Raw genomic sequence first — 23,365 nt, forward strand, 5'->3', positions numbered from 1 at the left:
GCACCGAGTTGTCATTTTACTTATCGCAAATCAAACTGATTGTCAGCTGTGCGGCGGAAAATTTAAAATGAAAATACACAAAGTACACAAAATGAATATTAATTTTTGATAGTCTTTATTAGAAAAATATTGCTCGCTTTGTCATGCATAACATTTCCTTTCATAGAATAACCATAATTATTTAACAATGAACGAGATTCTAGTCGCTTTAATATTTTAAATATATCTTGAATTGTGTACATAAAATAGTTATTGAAATTTAAAGTCCACTAAATGATCTTAACTTATTCGAATTTTTTGCTTGTTTTTTTTTGTTTATTATGATGTACTTTATAATACGTAATGGTATTGAAATAATCAGAATTAAATGTGTAAGTAGTTTTAAAATTATTATTTATCTAATTAAATCGTAAAAGTTATGTGTAACTACTTATATGTCTTTTCATGTAATTCTCTCCAGGTGTTTGCAACACAATCACTTTAATGTGGAACAGCTTTCGGGATTCTCAGAGGACTTCTCTAGTTCATATTATTAAAATTGGGGTTATATTAGCTATGATTTAGGAAACAATCTTACGATATAATGTATATTGTGGAGACTTCAGGTATTACACATTTGTTGATAATAGAATAATACTGGAATTCTCTCTCAGCATGTTCCACATTTGATTTTCTAACTTACGATGCTATTTTATGGCTGCGCTGAAGGTTTCCCAGACTTTTCGATGTGAGGTCTATCAGCATATGTTACGACTTTAGATTAATGAAAATTATTTTGAAATATTTGCTAAAACTTATAAATATTGAATCATTCTTTGCGTTTTTCCTACGAGCGTCTTTTTTGTATTTAATTGAAAATTGTATAGCTTTAAGCTTAAAAGTTGTGTCTACTTAAAAAATGTATCTTTGCCATTAGGATAATATAGTATTTATATAATTTTCTCATTTTCTGAGCATTTAAGTTATTGTTGTTTTGTTTTTCATTCAGTTGAGTTCATTTGTAAATTGTGCTCGATTTATTGTAAAGGGAGTGAACAGGCTGTCACTATTCAAAGCGAAAAACGCTTGAATATATACACTTAGACATAGCAAAAAGTTTTGGTAATGTGAATTATCAAAAAAAAATTGAGTTAGCCCCGATAGTAAGGTAAGTATATCAAAACTCTAAAACTCTTGTCAACTCATTGCGTAATTGGTTTGCAGGACATCAAATCACCAGATAATTCTATACTATGCTAGATCAAAATCAGCATTCTATCCTCATGTTTACTACAATTTCATAATTCTCAACAGCTGTTTTGCTATCAGCACCCACTCCATCGACACTCGGCACAAACTTGTACTCATATTATGTGCAACATATCACATTGGTGGACTGTCCTCGTTCATCTTGGTCGTCCAAATACCGGGCATTAGTTGTGGAGGTAGATTTGATTGTGGTGTGGTCAGTTTCCTAAAAGTATTGGCGGCATAGATGGTATTGGAATTCGAGCTTGGCACATAGCCCTTATTGTCCATTCCATCGATGACTGTGAACTGTGTCGCCATGTTTTGAGTTCCACGCGACACCGGCGAGGCTGGCCTCGAAATGGGATGTGTACGTGGACTGCTAATCAGTGACATACAGATGCCCCCAATGATGGCCAGAGCTGTGTATGAAGTCTGCGGAATCAGTTGGCCAATGACGACAGTGGAGCCGATAAACGGAGCACCCAGCAGCCAAAAGCGAGCCCAGCAAATTGTCGAAAATGAAGTAATCTTGCGCTTCTCTGGACTAACGAGTTCCACTGTGCTGGTTGTCAATATGGATAGCGAAGTGGATATGGCCATCTTGGACACCATGGCCGTGCACATCAGCATCGCCACATTTGCATCTAGTGAGACTACACCCGGCTTGGGTACCAGCCAGCAGCACCAGGCAAAGAACCCAGCCAATATATTAAATATGCCTGCCCAGAGCCATTTACGTGTGGTATTCATGATGAGATACAGACCGAAGAAGGTGCCCAACATCTCACTGAAGCCAGCGACAAAAGTGTTGATGTACAAGTGCTCGCGACTGAAGGAGCGAATGTTAAGCAGACATCCATAGTAGACGCTGATGTATAGCGACCAGGCGAGGTGCACGCAGATCATGTGCCGCACCGCCTTCTCACCCTTCCAGATGGTCCACCAGCCGGCAGGAGGCGGCGCATCCATCGCTGTCTGAGCCTGCAGCTCCAACTGTTGGTCGATATCGTGCGGCAGATTGTAGCGCGTTCCGTTCATTTCGGTGCACTCGAGCAGTATCTTCTTGGCATCCTGCACACGACCACGCTCGATCATCCAGCGCGGAGAGTCGGGTATCCATCTATGGAAGAGAGGAATGTTTAATATATTGAACACATAAGTACAAGTATTCAACAATTCAAATAAATTGATCAACTCAACTTAGCTGTTTTGGCTAAAATTTTGGTGAATTTCAAATGTAGTACTTCATCGATATATCAAATATGGCCGTCAAAGTATTTCCGTATTTTGTTGGTATACTATTTGGTATATTTTATAACAGTAATGCCGCACTGTTTTGCTTTTATTCAAAATAAGTAGCGGGCATTTCAAATTTTTTCTTTAATAACTTACACAATTATTATATGATCGTAACCAAATTCTTAGGAATCTTAGTTGTTAAAATTCGTAACTCTGGGTTTTGATTTGCGGGGGCGGAAGTGGGCGTGGCAAAAATTTAAAACAAACTTGATCTGCGTGCAAACATAACAAATGCTGTCGAAAAAAAAAATATAGCTCTATCTCTTATAGTCTCTGAGATCCAGTGTTTCACACGGACAGACGGACAGACACACAGACGGACATGGCTAGATCGTCTCGGCTCTTAACGCTGATCAAGACTATATATACTTTAAAGGGTCGGAGATACTTCCTTCTACATTTTACATACATTTCCTGTCGGCACAAAGTTATAATACCCTTCTACCCTATGGATAGCGGGTATAAAAATTGCACTTACTGCCACAAGTAGATTAGGATCACTGTTGGCCATGAGATCGCCATGTAGAGATGCGACCAACTGGACCAGAAGCTGGCCACTCCTGGCAGCATCATCACCCCAATGGACCAGAACTGCTCGAAGAGGGTCGAGACGCAAGTGCGATACTTGCCGCCCGTAATATCCGACACTGGAATAAAGGAAAAAACAAAGATTAATGGTGGCTAGACTTAGACATGAAAATTATTGTAACTTACTGATCATGCCACCTGCAGTGTACATTTGGGCGCAACAGACGGCGGAGAGGCAGCGGAAGAAGACGTGCAGTTCATAGGAGGCCACGTGACCCGTTAGATTGCCACAAAAGATCTGAGTGATCATGCCAAAGAGCATGACACTTCGTGGACTAAAGCTGTGAGGTGATCGTAAAATAAGTAAGTGAAAAAGATGGCGGAGAAAGTGTTGTTAATGAACTTACTATTTAAGCAGATGATTGGCCAAAATGCCGCCAGTTAGCACTCCGAACAAATGGAAGAACTGTGTCACCGAGACGAGAATATCACGCGAGCAAACCAGATCGTATTGCGTCACCACGGAGTGATAGTCGGACTCGTGTTGAAATTCGGTGCAGGGGATGACGTTGGAGTTGCGATGCAGGGGCTTCTCCCAGACTCGCGGCTCCTGGGCGCTGTCCTCATAGTTGTAGTAGTGATGTGCGTGATCCTGGGCATCCTGATATACATTGCAAAAGTCAATGGTAAACTCTTGATCCTCCTTCTCCTCCTTCTGTGGATGCGACACCTTGATCCATTGCGTCTGATTCTGGGCTCCTAATTCTGGAGGCGGTTTGCAAAAGAATTCGCCATGCCGTGGCGCTGGCGCCGTAAAAATGATGCACGCCATAAACCATGACGAAGGAATCTTGCACAGAAAGATTAATAGAACGGTCCGCAACTGCCACTTGCCCCACTGGCCAGTTATGCGACCCACTGCATCCACTTTGCTTTGCATCTTGCTGTTCGCCCTGGCCGACTTCCCCTCCAGGCGTGCAAAGGTGTCGTGCGGATAAAGCTTGCAGTCGTGCGTGTGCTTGTGATTGGGTGTCTGTCCGCCCAACGGGGTGTAGAACTCCTCCTCGTTGTTGTAGTTGTTGTGGTCGTCGTTGTTGTTGTTGTTATTGGCTTCGCTATCTAGGATATTGAGTGAGCTAGTGTTGTTGATGGCTGCAGTCGGCGAAGGCGGCAAAGTCAGCGAACTGCGACGACGACACTCGTTGACTGTTGGCGTGTGTGGAGCTTCAGCTTTGGTGCCTAGCGCGGAGTAGGATTGGGTTGGAGTTGCTGATATGTGTGGATTACTGGCGGGATGCTGGACTCTGCTGGGCATAGACTGCTCCTCCTTAATGGGAAGTAAAGGTGATTCAGCCTGCAAAAGAGCGAATAGAGCAGGTTTAATATATAATACTAATCGTAAAAGTCAATGCTCAGATCTTTGCATTTAAAGTATATTGAGTATATATATAAAGTATATATTATATTATCTAAAAAATTTACAATTAATAAGACTGCATTAAATCATACTTGAATTAATACATGAATACATAGCCTCCAATGTAATTCTCTTATCTTTTCACTTGTGATTTATGAGACTAACTAAGGTATTAAGTTGGATTAATTAACCCTAAGGACAACTAGGCTGACAATCAAGTATATTTTACACTCTATGGTATATTTGAAATCGAATACTGTATCAATATCTTATATATGTACCTCAGGAATATTTTTAGTATTTTTGTTGTATGTTAATTTGGCATATTCTTAAATAAACTATTTTACACTATTTTGCTTTTATTCAAAATGCGTAGCGGGTATCTCACAGTCCAGCAGACCCGCCTGTAGCTTTCTTTCTTGTTTAAATTTTTATCCCTTCCTGACATACATGATATCTGATAATGTTGCTAAGCTTAAAGGTTGGTTTGAGATATGATAATACATTAATGGCATCAGGTGTCACACATTCGCTCAAAATATGTTGAGCTCGCATAATTTTTATATTTACTTTAAGTTGAGTTTATGCAGTTATTAAATCTTATTCCTTTCAGACGATATAAAAATGTTGTTGCACCAATCATTCATGAACTCGCTTAAGATGGGAAGATTAAGGACACTTGCTTGATTATCTCAAGTCGACATAAGTGCAATTGTGCCTGCTTTTAAGCACATCGTCTGGAATCTGTTATAGGAATACGAAGAGGATACTTTATAAAGAAAGCTACAGCTGATGCGATATAAAAACAGAGAAAAAATGAATATAAATTGCATTCGGCGCCTGGGTCGGGCAATTCTCGGTTCATCTCCTTTAACCAATCTCTATTTATAGTGCTCTTCAAGTAATTTAAAACCCCAAAGCCAGCCAGCTACATATCAATTCATAGCATACACACTCCCACTCCAACACACACACACACCCATACACACACACATATACATAAACATCAACATCAACACACACACGCAGACCCTTGAGCTGGCTATCAATGACATGATTGCAATGCAGAAGAGGCAACACACATAAAGGACACCACAGTTTGCTCTGAACCAAGACTTGGGAGGCGGTAACCGGCAGCGGCTGTGGCTGCTGCTGCTGCTGCTGCCAGACTGCTGTCATGTCCTTGGCCGGTCGCGAATCAGGTCGTCAAAATGAACGCACAACTCGGAATATTGAATACTTGGGTTACTATATTCTTCTTCGCATTGTGTTTACAAAAATACAAAATACATTTGCCTGCGTTCCGATGGGAAGAAGTTACCATGTCGTTTGTCTTGTTAAACATTTCAAGAATACCACAAAAATAGTAAATTGATTGAGCATAAAAAATAAATGAGAATGTAATATTAATACATCACTAAGTTAGGCATTCGAATTGAATAATTACCCCCTGCAGAACTATCGTGAAAGTCTCAAACAAGAGTTTTCTTCATTTTTCAGTTGGTAAAGTTTTTTGTTGTCATTTTTTTGCGACTTTGGGAGCTTGACAAATGTCCTTGGCACACCAGCTGCAAACGTTGGGGAGTTCTGCAGGTGAATTCACTGGAATTTCATTTGCAACCCTCGAAAGACCAATCCAAACAATTGCGCATCATATTTGCTTTACTTCTTCTCATCTTCTCGCTTGATGTCCTACTTTCTTGTTGTTTTTGTTTGTTTTTTCTTCTGTTTTTTGGTTTCATAATACGGTAGTATTTCGTTTGTTTCGTGAGACAAAACAGTTAAATGCGTTTCGTGCAGGGTTTATTGTTACTCGCCCCTATACTATATATCATATAATATATATAAAATAATATGTAAAACGAGTACGTAAAAATGTTGCCTTATGGTTACAAATGAATTTACAAAATTTAACTGATGAGCTCAGTCAAAGGGAATGACAATAAATACACGAAAAGGAAACTCAACACACATTTAAAATAATAGTGCAATATTCAAAAATAAGTTTGAAGTAAGTTCTTAATTTGATTTAAAGTATGTAAACGAAAAGAATAATGACATCTCAGTCTGAAGGAATGTTTTCATTGCTATAGTCAATCGACCTTTAATCACTCATGTTACATTGAAAATATATGCAATATGCATATGGATCACAGTCATGAATCCTTGAATAAACTGAAAAATACCAGGCTAAAATTGAGAAACACAACTCAATCTGAAGGTCGCCCACAGTTCAGAGTCGTCATTCAGCCTATAAATATGCAAGGGCCGCTTATACATAGATCCAGTTAAAGTATCGAATCTATTTTTACAGTTGAGTTAAATAAACAAATAAGTTAGTTCATTTAACGGCCGATTGTTTTAGTCTGATTGTTTAATCGCCTTATTGATATATTCGGGGCGACACTTGCGCAAATACTCGCAGTAGTTTGAAGGTTAATGACGGTTGTCTTTGTTGTTGTCGATACAGTTGTCGTTGTTGTTGTCGTTGTTGTGGTTATTGTCGGCTGTTGCTTTTGTTTGTCAGTCGTAAAATAGCTGACGATAAATGAACTTTATTATGTGGTCACGTGACGGTTCAATAAACTTCCTTGCAAGGGTTGAGTGCGAGTTATTACATAAGGGAAAACAGTGTGAATATTACAGATTACGGATTACGCATTACTCATACGTCCCGTGCGCCTCTAGTGCCGCACACCAATTAGCGCTCGAGAAATCCTAACTGTTTGTGACAACTGATTGAAAGGCGTGTCGCTGTGGGCGTGACATTGATGCTCGCCTGCCAAACTGTCATTAACATTCTACTCGCAATAAGGTGTCGCTATATCGCTTGTAAATTGATTTTGTTAATCGTTTTTTACTCAGTGGCTATTAACTTTCAATTACTCCAGCCGCAAGATCGGCAATGAATAATGTATACTCGACTGCACAATTCCAATTTAGAGATTTTTTACCAAGTTTAAAACCAACAAGTAAGAAAGCTACAGTCGAGTGTACTCGACTGTGAGATACCCGCTACCCATTTGGAATAAAAGAAATATATTTTGCGGTATTTTCTCAAAATATACCGAAAATACTGCAAAAATACTAAAAATATACCGAATGGTATATTTGGTATATCGACATAGTACCGCATTCAAAATATACCATAGACGGCACAATATACCAGATTGTCAGCCAAAGCAACTCAGACCCCTAGTAAGTAGGCGCTTTTGCCCATACAAAAGTATTTCTTTAATAACTTCGACAATTTTTATCTGATTGCAACCAAATTTTCAGGAATCATAACTACTATAGTTATTATTGTATATTCGGAACTCTAGCTTTAAAATTACGCTTGTTATTCGATTTTTTTTGATTTGCGGGGGCGGAAGTGGGCGTGGCAAAAATTTGAAACAAACTTGATCTGCGTGCAAACATAACAAATGCTGTCGAAAAAAAAAATTATAGCTCTATCTCTTATAGTCTCTGAGATCCAGTGTTTCATACGGACAGACACACAGACGGACAGACGGACATGGCTATATCGTCTCGGCTGTTGACGCTGATCAAGAATATATATACTTTATAGGGTCGGAGATGCCTCCTTCTACCTGTTACATACATTTCCTGCCGGCACAAAGTTATAATATAACTCTAACTCTATCTAATTATAATTAGATTGCATATCAGATGTCACTATATCAATTCCATAATCTCCTAACTTATACTTTAATCTTAACTTCCTTCTTTGAATTGCTTCCGATTAGTTAGATCCGATTTCAATGGGAATTTTGGCTTTATTACATTTTAATGCATTTTAAATTGAATTTTCACTTATAATCTTTTCTCCCATCCGCCAAGAAGTTGTTTGCAAGGCTGAAACTAATTCGATTTGACAATTTTAATAAACGCAAAAAACAAATAATCCAGCCATTAATAATTCATAAGCTGTTGCCTAGCTGGCAGTATGCTTTGTCTGCTTTTCCAATGATTGATGGCCACATCACTCTAAAATCACACGGAACAGACTCATTCCTCTGACCTGCCTCAAAATTAATGCATGGTGTTGTCACTTTGGGCTTTGCAGGAAACGCACAACTATTTCAACTAGTTAGCTAGGTATTTTGTTTTCTATATTCACTTGGAAGTATGGCAAGAACATACTGAACTCGGGTAGGAAATTGAATTTCTTTTATCAATTGCTTTGGGGTATTTATATTTAATTGCATTAAGTATTCGCAGCATTGTACTGCTGAGCTAAGCGCTAAGACTGAAATTGCAAGCATACTTATTGTTATTTGAACAAACTCAATACAAGTACATTTCGAGGAAATTCACAGAAAATGAGCTTAATGTATTGTCGCAATATACCTTCTATTTGTATTCAAGACATCTGCCGAAGTCTTTCCAATGTTATGACGATGAAGGTGTTCCCCTAGGAAACCAATTGAAATTGCTTACCGTTGTAATGGATTTTTCTCGCTTTTCTCAAATATTTTTCAATATAGAATTAAAGAATATTCACGGCCTCATCCTAAAGTTGATCTCTCTAAGAATTGGTAAGAATCAATTGCGAATTACAACCGCAGTTTGTGGGATATTCTTGTCACTTAGGCTTTCCCATTAAATAAGTTACTAATAAATAATGTACAATCGAACTATAAACAATTAATTAGAGCTTCAAAACCCCCCAGAAAATAACATGTAAGAGATTTCGTAATCAATATTCACAGTTGATGAAATATATTAACACCATTTCAATACTCGTGACAAAAATTGTTTATTCATTTATTATGAATGGAAAAATATATTTTTTGAATGTGTCGTGAATTTGTTATTTGTTTTAAGGGAAGGACTAAGGCAGTGTGATCTATCAGCTATATCTATCAATCAGAGCTTCAGGCTAATTAACTTATTAAATGTTAATTGATAAATTTGTTTATTATATCATTAACAGGTGTATCCTTTGCACACATTTACTCTAAGGTATTGATTAGCCAATTGTTAAGTCAGGCGGCAAACAGCACACTACTTGGGTTACTTTCCTCTCTGACTTAGACACGTGTATACAATGTATATAAATGTATATGTATGTATATACCTGCCCAGGTATTGTTGTTCTTTGAGCAGGCTCATCTGCTTTGAGCTGTTGACAACAATGGGCGCCAAAGTTAATTGGAACAAAGCTGAAGCAGCTGCATGCTAAATTCAAAGATGGCCATAACAAACTTACTCGCACACTTGAACGCTCACGCACACACACGTATGTTATGTACATGCAAAAAACACACACATACACACACGTGCCTGTATACCCCACATCCCTTAGCCCAGGCTACTCCATCTCGTGCTCTCGAGGCTGTCATTGTCATGTCAAGCTGTTGTCGTCTTCAACGAAAAGCTAACTGACGAATCTATTTTCATTTAAGGGCACCTCTAAGCCAGTTCAACTGTGGCTTGAAGCAGCTGCAGCCTTTTGGGAGCAACAGATTGGCTTATTGAAGCATTTACATCAAAACAAATCGACAACTGATGAAAATCACTTTACAAACATATCTACTGGTTATGCGTAAAAGATTCTCTATTAAAATTACAAAATAATCTTTGTTTCTTATAACTTTGTGCTGGAAGGTATCCCAAAGAGTATATATGTATGTATATTCTTGATCAGTCTGTCTTTCTCTCTTTATGAAACACTGGATCACGAGACTATAATAGATATGTAAAAAATTAATCGAATTCCAAGTGCAACAACAAGAACTACAGTATTTTCGATTCGTGAAAATTTCGTTGCGATCAGATATAAATTGAAAATGTTTATGAAATAATTTTGACTTAGTTGATTTTGTTGACATGTTAGTATATTTCGATCTTAATAGTATATTTTGAAGACAATAGTATACCGTATATCGTAGTATATATATAATTGTATGTTTCTGGTATTTTAACTTTATATAGTTTTAAAATTGTAACGAGCTTGTCTGCTTTTATTAGGTGGCGGATATCTTACAGTCGAGCAGACTCTAGCGTTCTTACTTGTATTATTATTATTATGACAAGAATTTGTTGAAATAGTCAAGATATTTACATAACATAGAAGCAACGATAGCACATCAACAAAACTTGTTGATAAAACTAGTATTTCTTTAATGATATATATTTAGGGTATATTAAATTCAATTGATACTCTAATAACTGAGACATCGTTTTCAGAGTTCTAAGCGTATTTCCAATTTAAGCATTAGGCAGTCGTTAATTATATGCACGCATGAAATAGGCTTATCCAAAGTTGACCGCTGGGCCAGCGAGTCACGAACGTAATCGAGGCTAGACATGGAGCCAGACATGGCAAGGTTGAATGTAATATTTCATTAGGCAACTTTTGTCAGCTGCAGCAGAGGGAAACATAATACCCGGAGCCTTTCCATATTCTTGTAATACCGACAGATGTGCACTGCTGGCTTATTCTTCTGGTTACCTCTGGCTGTGGCACGTGTTTACTATACAAAATGTATTCGAGTATTCGATGAGTGCCTCATGCGAGTGCGCAAAACATCAACTGCTGCAGGGCTGTAGAAACAATTTAGCGCAGCATGGCGTATTCATAAAATATGCCAAATTGTTATTAATGTCCTCACATACACACACATATATATACGTATTTATGTGTACAGTGTACACAAGTACAAGTGTGTGTGTGTGCGAGTTTCTTTTATGACGGACTTTCTTGAATTCCTCAACGTATATTCAAACTGCCTTCGAATGAAAGTCAATAAAATATGACCAAAGAGCTGCATTGGAACCTCAAAGCATCGTTAAATTTATGAAGAGAATTATTGGATTCTAATTGAATTAGTTTATTAATTATCTGTTATCCATAAGAATTATTCAAATCGTTGTCGTGTGTCTCTTACTGCTTAACCAAATGTCGGCCAGCGAATTGTGTGAACAACTGTTTCCATTTTATTATCAGCATCATCAGTATATTATTTTCATTTTTTTTCTGGCTATGTTTTAATGTTTGTTTGCCAAATGCCAATTAGGTAAACAACAAGTCGGCCAACTTCAAGGTGGCTATAAAAGTACTTATTATTGTTATGGAGCATAAAATTTAATTTTGTGAGGCACTGTTTATGCAGTTGCGACGCAATTGGGCCCGAAAAGGAAGACCTACTCCCCTGGTTATTGGACCACATGCCTTAATCCCCAAAAAGGAACCATAATTGGAGACGGCTCCCGAAAAGAGGCGGCCATGATGTTGAGGGGTTTCAATTGCGGCAAGGCCAAATACAATTATTTACGAGAATATTATAACAAGGGGCCAGAAAGGGATGTCGACTTCAGCTCAGTTTAGCCAAAATATCGAATCATCTTATATGGCTTGACTTGTTACGAAATGAACAGTAAATGGATCTTTTATTTGTTTTATTATAGGACAAACTGCTCGCAGCTCTTTCTTATAAATACAACCTAAAATTCAATTGATTTTTTTTACTTTGCCAGAAAATGTTAAGATATTTTCAAATGGATAAATAAATGTTAAATTCTGTGACTGCTCGACTTTCTGATGCTGTGTATCTAGCATTCACACTCATCGGCTTTTAATAATAGTCCTTCTTGAGTAATGCTACAGGGGGTGAAAAAGGAATTTTCATGTATTACGTTCCCTGGGTGGCCTTGGCTTAGGTTTACGCCTCTGATTTTGATTATCTTGTTATTGTTGATTAGCAGCGGGCTGAACGAAACATTTGCGAATTGCGAAATGGAAAATGAAGAAGTCGAAAGAAACGCACAATTTATAAATAAAGGGAAGGCAACGTGTTATTCTTGTATACCCTGTGATTACATAATCCAAAAGTTGGGTGTGCAGTACTGTTACTTATATATAGAGGGAGCAACCACTAATTAAAATATGTATACTTAGGCTTTTTGTTTTTGTATTTTTAATGTATCATAAGTGATTAAGCGAATGGTTTCATTATCGTAGCATATCTAAGATAACGACAATCATGTTCCAACCTCTTACTTATTTCCCATTCACTTCTTGTGTAGACAACAAGATTTCAAAACAACCCAAACATAAAACAAATGAATCATTTGACCTTGATTTGATATACAGATTTCTCTTCACTTAAGTGCAGACTATGCGGAGAATCCTCGAAAACTGCAAAGTAGGCACGTTTACTTAGATCTGCGGTCTGTTTGTTTGTATCGAAGGAGAGCGGAGTAGAGAAGACTTTAGCCAGAGCTTTAATAGTTCAATCCCGTCATCATATATGACCTTTGGAAACTCAAAGAGGCAGCAGCAGCTGTTGTTAATGGTTCGATTCAGAATTCAAATACTAATCCGCTTATGAATCAAACAGTGAAAGTTTTGTTTATTTAATCTCATACTATTTATATAAAAAATCTTCAGTCGAGCAAGTCATAAAATAAATCACAATTTGTAGATCCTATCTGAAGGTTTTTGCATACGTTTTGAGTTTTGAGTCACTGTCTAAAGTATAAATTTGCATGTCTCAAGCACATAAATCAATAAGGAACCTTTCAGTATTAACGATAAGTGGCATATGCCGCAAAATTATTGAAAGTCAGCTAAATAATAAGATGCGAAGACGGAATGAAACTGCTTTGCCATTTTTTGTCAATGTTGCTCAACGTAAATTCAATTTTCTTTTAATTTTGCTGCCTACCAAAATTACATTAGATTCAAAATTTTCAAGTTTCAATTTCCGTAACTGGTCTCTGCCCCAGTGCCCTCAAATTAATGAATCCTAAACAAGACGAAATTATGGCCCCCATCATCTAATAATCCCCTGTCTCTTGTTCTCTTTTGTCAGTCAAGTAAATTGCGCAACGCAGCTGCAAAGTATGCAGTATAATTTTATTACACAATATGTAAGTGTGTATGTGTGCATGTATTTGCAAATGGATGGGTACATTGAATACGTTATTGCGAGAGCTGTGAGTGTCTGTCAGCAGAAAATATTTCAATTGCCGTTTAATGTTCTTCGGAGTTGCAATTGCTTTTCCTGTTGTTTTAAGGATGTTGCGAGGCAATACTTAATTGCCATATTATTTACTTATTTCCTGTCATTTGTTTACACAATTGTCTTCTTTAAGCAATGTTGTTTCGTTAGTCAACAGCATACATTTTGTTTACCCTTGGGGTAATTAATAATATCAATATTCTGAAAGATTATGCAGTAATACTTGATGATAAGAGGTAAAGTGTCATCGCTTCGGTCGTTCATAGAGTCAAATAGCAACAACAACCACAACAAAAACAACACTCGCAGTTATCCTTTCTTTGTGCTTTTGTTTTGTGTTTGCTATTCAATTTGTTGGATATCGTATGAAAGTCTTCCGTGGTGCGTGGTGGACTTACTCAAGCTTATATCGTATAAACATGCATTAGTGGCTTTTCAATCAAACAAACAACAACATAAAAGGTGTAATGCCTGCTGGCTGCAGCTGACAAGTTTGAGTTATCGATATTGTATCGATAACATTATATATATACAATATCGATTACTACTAAAGTAGCAAACAGATTTAATGTTGTGGCATTCACTAAAATTGTGTGTGGCCTTCAATTTTTACTTAAAATCAGAGCATAAATTATGGTCTACTTCCAGACCCAAATAAATTGCCGGCAATCTCTTTTGTTAACCGTGCTCTGTGATTAAAGTTTCAAATGCGCGACACAAGCGACGCCAATTGATTATCTCAGCAAGGATGTAACGAAGACATTTTTTATACTTATAATTTGAGCTTATCCAAGAAGAAGAAAAAATCTGTATAGGATGTTGGTGTACGAGTATGTTTGGAATCTTATGTCTAAAAAGGGCGTTATTCATGGTTTGTCTACTTCCACTTATCTCTTTGCGAGAATCTGTGCTTTTTTATGTGAAAGCTTAACGGAATTGTTTTGCATAAACTTCAAAGCATTTTTGTGCCCACGCTTGATTAAACGTGAACTTCGAAAAGTGGCACTATGCTCAGGATTTCTTCTAGAAAACATCCAGGCTTGCCATTTACAGAATTCCCAATTGAGTTGTGAACTTGTTCTCAACTCTTCAAGTTCAATGAACGGTAAAGTTTACAACACTTGCGATAAGTATTCGCATTAAATTTCTTGGGCAACGTGCTAAAAGGTTAATCAACTGTCCACGAGCAGCTGCAATTGAAAAGCCAGTCAAAAACGTAATTAAAAAGCACGCTTGTTTAATTCATTTCTTGTATTTTCTCATTAAAAATAATCCATGAGACTCTTCAAGAACGAACCCAAAGTTTTATTGCTTTTCAACATTTCAATAATTTGAAGTTTGCCTTTTAGTTTGAGTGTCCTTTGACCTAACCCAAAGTGCAGGCTTTTCGGATAGACACAGTGAAAACTTTAGCGGTCAACTTAAAGCAGAATTAATTTAGATGTTGCCTCGTTGTTTTGGTTTTGGTTGGGTTGACATCCAAACTTTTTGTTCGTACCATAAAAGCGTCCTTTTTGCGTGCAACTTCTACTTTTATGGTCATGAGTATGTGTCTATGCACGAGTGTGTTTGTGTTTCTGTTTGTGTATCTGTCTCTTTTATGACATACTTTGGACATAACACTTTTGGGTACAATCAGTGCCTACAACTCTTCTGACTGTGCAATTACAGTAACAAATGTTCCAAAATATATGGGCACAAACAAACTGCATGTTCTTCTTTCTTGACTAGACGAATTACAAATTCAAACTTTAGTTCGCTACACTTCTCAATTATGGTCTTTTCTTGCTTAGTTAGATTCTAAGAGTGTGTTCTTGATTTCCGATGCTGTTCGAAGCATGACCATAAATGTATGCTCGTTTATTATAATATATATTAGCTGGGTGTTTTTACATAATGCATATCCACAAATGCAAATACGACCATAAAAGCAAAAGAAAAACACAAAGAACAAATGATTTGCATAATCTCCCAGGCAGTCTCTAGATAGATTATATACAAAATCGAGCACATCGCATACACGAGAAGTACATGTGAAATTTTTCAGTTGAGCTATTAAAGAATTATTACAACACTCCCGCCATGCGCAGGCATTTCTAATGAGCAGCTTCATTGCTGATTAGAATAAGCGAGAGTTGCCTCCGTTTTAACGAAATTACCTGTGAGACTCTATCAACTGTCAAGTTGACACGTGTCTGCTCTCCAGTTAGTTTTTCCTCTTTTGTTTCCCGATGTCTATGCAAATATTATCTTAAAAAACGCGTCACAGCGTTATTTTTGACTTGTAACGATTTTCACAGTTCAACTCGAATTCCCTCTTCTAATTGTCAGTGAGGAGAGTACTTTAGCTCTGTGTAAATTTAGGTATAAAAGAGAAGCAGCTAGTTGTATCTCTAACATACATATTACTTGACTCTTTCTGCTGATGTCATCATAGAAGTTAGGGAATTTAATTAAACATTCAAAACAGCTGCAAGCCAGCGAAAAAGGAAGCCTGGCCAAATACAGATATTGAAGGCCTTTTCACATAAATTGCGGATAAGAAAGAAGGAGAATACAAAAAATATCCTTAGATTGCAGCACACAGATAGCGCGGCAAATCCTCAGCTCACCGTCAGGTTTAAAAGGCAAAAGCAAAAGGAAATAAGGAAGGTGAAGTAAACAACACAACGAATAAGGACAACAACAAAGGTACTCTTAAGTGTCTCTATAGTTATTTATTTATGAAGAATAAAAGGAGCCCTTGCAATTGTTCGCAGAGCGAAAGTTCTTTAAAAGTCGCGTTTTCTTTTCCCTTATTAAAGTTTATTATTCGGCGAAGTTGAATTGCGTATAAGCTGCGTGAATAATTGCGTGAATAATTAAAGAAGAAAAGATTTGATTAATAGTGTGCTGTCAGGCAGGAGTCGTTAGTGTACTCTTTACTCTGTGCGTAGAACTAACTGAGAATTTAAATATACATTTTAAAAGTTTCTCAGAAGAGTCCACGCAGACGCACCCTGAAATTCCCAAAAAGACACAACTTTGTAAGCCTCGCAAATGAAACCAACTAATCCCCAGACCCCAGGCATATATGACTTCTGAGTATCTGGTGTGGCTAAACGACAGCTAACCGAGTTGCTGGGCCTATAATCCATATCCAAACTACACACACTGAAATTTGTTATACTTGCCACCCAAGACCCTCAAAGGTCACCCCAAAAAACTTATCTTGGCCACGCACAATTTGTCTTCTGCTATGGCAGCACTTTTCTAATTAGCCGACTATGCTTATGAGCAGGAGTTCATCATGGCACTTATCTCTAGCATGAATTTAAATACCGTTGTTTCATCCTCATCCTCATCCTCGTCCTCGTCCTCATCTCCATCACCCTCGTCTTCATCCTCATCCTCGCCAGTGGCTTTGATGTGCGTCTCATCACATCTCGTTGCTTGTGTCGTTAACTTTTCGCTGGATGAGTTGCTGTTGTTGCCGCTGCCACTGGCGGAGTTGTTACCACCACCACCGTTACTGCTGGTGGTGCCATTGCCTAGCACGCTCTGACCATGGCCATGACCATGACCAACATGGTTTTTTATTGCCGCTGCTGCAGACGCCGCCGCCGCCGCCGCTGCCGAAGCCAGAGCCAATGTTTGTAGGCATAATGAAAGGCAGCCGGCAATTCGGAAGTTGTCCGGAAGTTAAACCCGCTAAACGTCAATTATCCGCAGATTTATTGCATCTTTTTGCCATGCTGTTTCACTTCACGCATCTTCACATATCAATCACACTCACACACACTCACAAACAGTACAGAGTGAAAACCCGCAATGAATTTTAAAGAATTGGCAAACGTTTTCACTTTCAAATTCAAATTTCAAATTCCAATGAACTATATACTCCACATACAAGGTGAAGCTCATGAATTTGCACTAATTTAGCTATTTTAAAATGTTCCCTGTATATTTAAGGTTAATTGGAATTGTATAAAGTAGTTAGCATTGCCATTGAATTAAAAATGTTCAGTTACGAGTTTGCGAAATTAGGACAGTTTGATAGTTAGGCCATTGGCCATAAACGCGCTCAACTGCATTTAATTTGACAAATTGTCACACTCTTGCGGCGTCCGCTTTTTGTATCGTACTGGCGTTCGCCCAACGCGCAACTGATTTCCCGAAATGCGGCAAAAAAGCTCACGACAGCCGAGCTCGCCATCGTCGACGCCATCACCTCTGCCTTTTTCCTTGCACTTTTCCGAGGGGCCAATGTGAAAGCAAAAGCGTGAATGTGAACGTGAACGTGAACGAGAACGAGAACGAGAACGAGAACGAGAACGAGAACAAAAGCGACACGATAACGAAATGGAAAACGAAAGCTTTTCCCACTACACGACTTCTGGCTTCATTCATGACCAAGGTTTCGGCTCCACATGACCAAAATGTCACGTGGTTTTGCTTTTCGCTTTCACTACACGAAGTCGAAGTCAAATGAAGTTGGAGCTTTGAAGTTCTGGCAGCTCGCAACAGCTGTTGCAGCACCCTCCATTCCATTCCCTACAAGAAATTTCTAATCCCCTGGAAGGTGGATATTATCTCTGCATGGTACTGATTTGTTTTTCGCAACTACTAATTACAGTTAGTTAAGCATTTATAAATTCATTATGTTGGCAAAGCAATAATTGGAATGCGTACAATGTATTTGAACCAACATTTCCATTCATGTTATCGTGCCGTAAATATAGTTTCAGTTCTTGCCAAAAATTCGCAATTGCCTGTGATAATCCTCGACTCCAGTCAAATTGGTGACGCACGTGCCACTCCGAGCAATGCTCTGACTGAACTCACTTGCTGCTAAAGAGTTGTCATTGTGACTGTCACAAGTTGACGAGAAAATATGGGAAGGGTCGCGATTTCGTAATACTCAAATAGATGATACCCTAAAAAAGTTGTTGTTCAAACTTATTATAAGAAAATAACCGATTCTAATTAAATTTTAAGAAACTTTAAAATGTTAAAAGAGTGAAAACTGAATTCCAACAGATCCAACAGTTTAAGCTTAGGATTCACATGCATATATATATGTATACATCTTCGATTCACTTTATAATGCTAATGAAGGAAATTCAAGAAATTGTATAATCTTTACAAAGCACAAACTTACATCGACAATTTCAATTGTGCTTAATAAGACTTTGAAGAGTTTCGAGCTGGAATCTATTAATCATGATATCAATTCATCAAAATAATTTATTAAGATGCTATTGTTGATGTGTCACAGTTGTTAGCGCTATTTTATTTATTTATTTATGTATTTATTTGCTTATTTACAAATTTAATTCGATGAAAATGACAGGTCGAGTGGTTAGGATTCAACCGCTAATAAATTTGTAAAACAGCAAAAAAGCAAGAAAAAAAAATTGTTTCTGCCACGTGCTGCACACAAATTAGATGGAAGTTCGTGTTTTGCACTGATTACGCATACGCCACGTAGCTCTCATTCCACCAAAACGAAACTTGTTTATGTTGTACAACAATAAAGGGAGACAACAAAAATTACTTAGAAATTTAATGAGTTTAAAGGTTGTACTCAGATTTGTTTGTCTTTGGGTCTTTAACTTCGAAATCAAATTAGTACTCCCCATTGTTACATGCGGCGTATGCGTAACAAAAATGTTATTAAGGTATTCTATGCAAATTGCTGCTGCCACATACAATTAGAGACACGCAAAGTTGTGCGATATCCTTGAAGATTTTCATGGACTTTCGCAATATGTATAGTATTTGCTTCTTGTTTTCAGTGCTTAACTTGCGCAACAAACTATCAATGTAAGAAGCTCAGTTCCAGCAGTTATATGATGAACGAATAGTTAAATCGTACTTTTGAACAAAATACGTAAAATGGAAAGTGGGAGCAGCTATTCTGCATTCTGAATCAGTTATAGATGATGATCTTTAGCTCAGTTATTAAGAAAAGTGTGTCGATCAAATAACCTTGAGAGAGGTGAATATTTGACCCAGAAAGAGAGGGAGAGAGAGAGAAATAGTGAGTTCAATAACCCGTAGTCATTCCCATACTCGTACTCATTTCGTTTGTGAAGTTAATAAGTATCTGCGATTAAGTTCCCAGGAGTAGTAGGCTCTGGTACTCAGCTTGATTCACTCGTTAAGTGCCTAACCGGACGTAGTACTCGATTCTTAATACGACTATATATGTATGTTATTTAGTTATTTAGCTTGATCAGACACGAAACAAACCTGCACTTTGAGCATCACAATCTTGATCTCAAGTTTATCGTTTAGTGAGATGCTGCCACGTGTCGAATCTCCCAGCTCTGTGAACTTATTGCTGTTGTTATTGCTGTTGCTGATGGTGTTGTTGTTGTTGCTGTTGATGCTTGTCACAATTGCTGGGGGCAGATGAGCCACTAGTTCCGCGGGCTCCTCTGGCTCCTCTGGCTCCTCTGTCTGCTCATCCACTTGCAGACGACAGTCAGTGAGAGGATTGCCGTTGGTTCCCATTAGGCTGGCATCAGGGTGTATGAAACTCATTTGGCTTCAAAGCGAATTGCACTGAATATTCAAGTACGAGTTTGCAACAAGTATTTAAGGTATTCACAATTGTTATTGTGTAATTTCGTTTTTTGTTGTTTTTCTTCTCGCTATATGCGATTGCACTTTATATAATCACTGCACAAGCCAATTGATTTATTATATTTTTCTGCCTTTTTAAATCAAGCCAACAAATTAGTAGCACTTTGCATTTTCTTGCCTTTTCAATTTCGATCTATTTCCGCTGGATGCAAAGTTTAATAAATTTCAAATTTCACAGCTATTGATGTAATCACAAATCGGCCACTGCGTCGCACTGAGGCTGCCGTAAGGGCCCCGTGTATGTCTTCGTACAGAATTGTGAGCGTTGTGGCAAGTGTTGAGATTTCCGCTTGTATACTGTTTTTTTGGCCGTTCTTTCGTTCCGTTGACGCTCAAAAGGAAGAGCGTCGCGAGCATCATGTCAGTATATTTATAGATTGAAACACCTAAACAGCATTCAAGCATCAAGCAGCTAGCATACAAATCTATCTGCGACTGCATGCTGCAATCTGTTGCAAGCTACTTCCGTGCGGATGGTCGTGGCAATGTTCAGAGTCAAGTTCAAGTTTACGTCCAATGTGACGCCAACGTCACTTGTGGCTGTGAGAGGCACCGTCCCGAGTATATCACGCCGCTCTATGTTGTACTACTAGTAGTTGATCTAATCTCGTTGCTGCCAAAACTATTCGCACACACACACACACACTTACACGAACACCAACAGAAGCACAAGTACAATCACACACCCACCTCAAGTGTTGTGCACATATTATTATTGTGTGGTTGCTCTTGTTCGAGGAGGAGCACAATCAATAGAGCAGCGTTTGCCAAAAAACTAGTATGAACTAATGTCGCTATGTTGTGAAATACTGAATACCCTTTCTGTTATGATATGATAAGCTAAATTCTCAATGAATATTGAACCAGCAAAGCTGACAAACGAACACACAATTGTATGAATCAAAGACATATGAGAATTAATGTATACTAGAGTCGAACATTCACATCACTTTAAAATATTGTCTTGTGTTCAGTAAGAGTATTCTACCCAGAACACAACGCAACAAGTACGAAATTAGAGAAAGACTAGTACTCATACGCCATGTCAGCCAACAAATGTTTTATTCACTTTCTGCCTTCCCCATCTTAATTCATCTCATTTCTTTTTCATTTCATTTCGTTTGCTTAAGTGTTTTTCTTCGTCTCTTTGATGTGGTTGTTGCAGTTGTTGCTGTCGTTGTAGTTGTTGTTGTTGTTGTTGCTTTGCTTCAACTGCCAAGCAAACGTATTTGTTTTGTCTTCCACGCAATACATTTATTTGTTTTAATTTCAGCAAAATTTGTGCCTGGATTTTAGTATTTATTAACAATTATCACAGGTCCAGGTCTTGCTGAATATTTTGAAATATATACATACATATAATGAGCACAACACGTTACTTGTAGCACGTTTTACACTTGTGTTTGCTTAGCCAGTTAGTTTCTCTCTCTAAGCCAAATACTATTGTCATTGGTACTTCGAGGAAATTAGAGATTTAAGGATGGGATTTCGCTAAGCTAGTATTGTAAAATACTGAAGCAATTTATGATTATACGATATACATAGATCTGAGTATTATCAGACACGCTATTGCATTCATGCAAAAACATAAGAATTTCCCACCAATTAACATCTCTCATATTCCATTTGATAATTAACATTGAATTCTGCGCTAAGATAATCATATAATTACCATAAGAAGGGGTAATCCATCTACTTTGCTTTAACAGGGTAGCTCCCAACTCGAAAACGCTTTGTTTACATCATTTGCATACAGGTGGAAAAAATGCACAAGCATGACAATAAAATAGACTATATTCTATGTATTATGTATAATTCTCATTATACAGTGGGTTCCATACATTATTGCATTATCTAATGCAATTAACTACACACGCATTGTCAATAGCATGCACTTGTTTTTTGTCCAATTAATTAATTTTATGCTGCAATTAGTCATGCATTAAGAGGAAAGAAAATGACAAAGGCCTGGAATTTTTCACCAAGCAAAAAACAGAACAACAACCTGACTAATTGTTAACTAAGTGTCGCAGTTTGCAGGTTAAATCATAATGTTAAAATGACGTACTAACAAGATTCCCAGTTGATTTCGAGTCGAAGTACTCGTACCCGATATTAGTCATAATATTTACTTAAGTGGATCTATAATGAGGGAAAATTGTGAACCTGTCACGTGCCGAGTTAATTGTTTATCGATTAAAGTGGGACTTTTTAGTAATATTAAACATTTGCTAATCGCATTCGATCGACGATGAACGTTGAGTAAGACATCTCGAGCGTATTTTCCTTCTCCAGTTAGTGACCCCAATCAGTGGGCGGAACACAAAGCACGTTTTTCTCCAATACGGTTGCATACGGGTTTAAGTACGTAGTCGCATTCATACTCATGTTCGTACACTTATTAAATGCGAGAAACTTTTCTTTAATTAATTTTTTGCATTATTCATTAGATCTCGGCTCATTGCGCCAAGTCGTGTGTAAATCGCGCGAGAAGTCGCCACCGATTTTTGTATATTCCCCCTGACTCTGTATTTTCCCACAATGCGCTCCAATAATTAACTGGAAGATTTCACAGCATCTACTATTCCCATCTCTTTCTCTGACACACAGAGAGAGAATCTCTGAGTTCTGTTGAATGTAAATACTGTTAACCACAAATACTAAAATCGTCTTTAATCGACAAGTATTGCAATAAATCGTGAAATACTATTTTTAGGTGTATTACACGATATAAAAGATTAATTATGGAACACAAATTGATTTGTTTTACAGCAAAAATAATCACATTCACTAAACCTATAGACAGCTACTTGTTTTTAATTCGATTTGCATTTTAATTATCTATATTTTGTTATTATGGATGGCATTCTTTTAATGGCACTTACCTAGTTTAGTACTTGTTTTCTAATATTGATTTGTAATCGCTGATATCCAGTCAGGATCAGATTGCTATTCTCGGAATCATGCTCTCTTGCTGGGGCTCAGAATATCTTTTTCAGAAGATCCTTTTCTTGAAAAAACTTTCTCTTTAAACTTGTCAGAATCTCGATCTTTAACCGAAGTCCGTTCACAGCGAGCATAAATCGGATACTGATCGCAATCCCGTTTCGCTTGTTTTCTTCACACTTCACTTAAAGTGCCAAAACTCAAAAAACTCTAGTAGTTTCTACACATACACACATACACCGTCATACACTGGGAGCACAATGTCGCCAACTGGCATCAAAAGAAATATATGATAACTGTATATAAATATTGAACAAATATTTATGTTAATAAACAGTGAAAT

General features: G+C 37.6%; 1 protein-coding gene across 3 annotated transcripts; it reads right to left on the reverse strand.

The window, feature by feature from the left end:
- Positions 1-93: 93 nt before the first annotated feature.
- LOC132784396 (solute carrier family 22 member 3) lies at positions 94-23,232 on the reverse strand. Of its 3 annotated transcripts, none has more exons than XM_060789998.1 (5): positions 22,962-23,232; positions 3,465-4,411; positions 3,244-3,398; positions 3,008-3,176; positions 94-2,350 (listed from the first exon to the last, which is right to left on the reverse strand). In XM_060789998.1, the coding sequence occupies exons 2-5, from the start codon at positions 4,370-4,372 to the stop codon at positions 1,363-1,365; spliced, it is 2,220 nt and encodes a 739-aa protein (XP_060645981.1). In that variant the 5' UTR covers positions 4,373-4,411; positions 22,962-23,232; the 3' UTR covers positions 94-1,362. The 3 variants fall into 3 exon arrangements, with proteins under 3 accessions (XP_060645981.1, XP_060645980.1, XP_060645982.1); XM_060789997.1 differs by lacking the exon at positions 22,962-23,232 and adding an exon at positions 19,681-20,340; XM_060789999.1 differs by lacking the exon at positions 22,962-23,232 and adding an exon at positions 8,918-8,937.
- Between the last annotated feature and the right edge of the window lie 133 nt (positions 23,233-23,365).

Source organism: Drosophila nasuta, chromosome 2R (assembly GCF_023558535.2).
Source record: "Drosophila nasuta strain 15112-1781.00 chromosome 2R, ASM2355853v1, whole genome shotgun sequence".
NCBI classification, from domain to species: domain Eukaryota; kingdom Metazoa; phylum Arthropoda; class Insecta; order Diptera; family Drosophilidae; genus Drosophila; species Drosophila nasuta.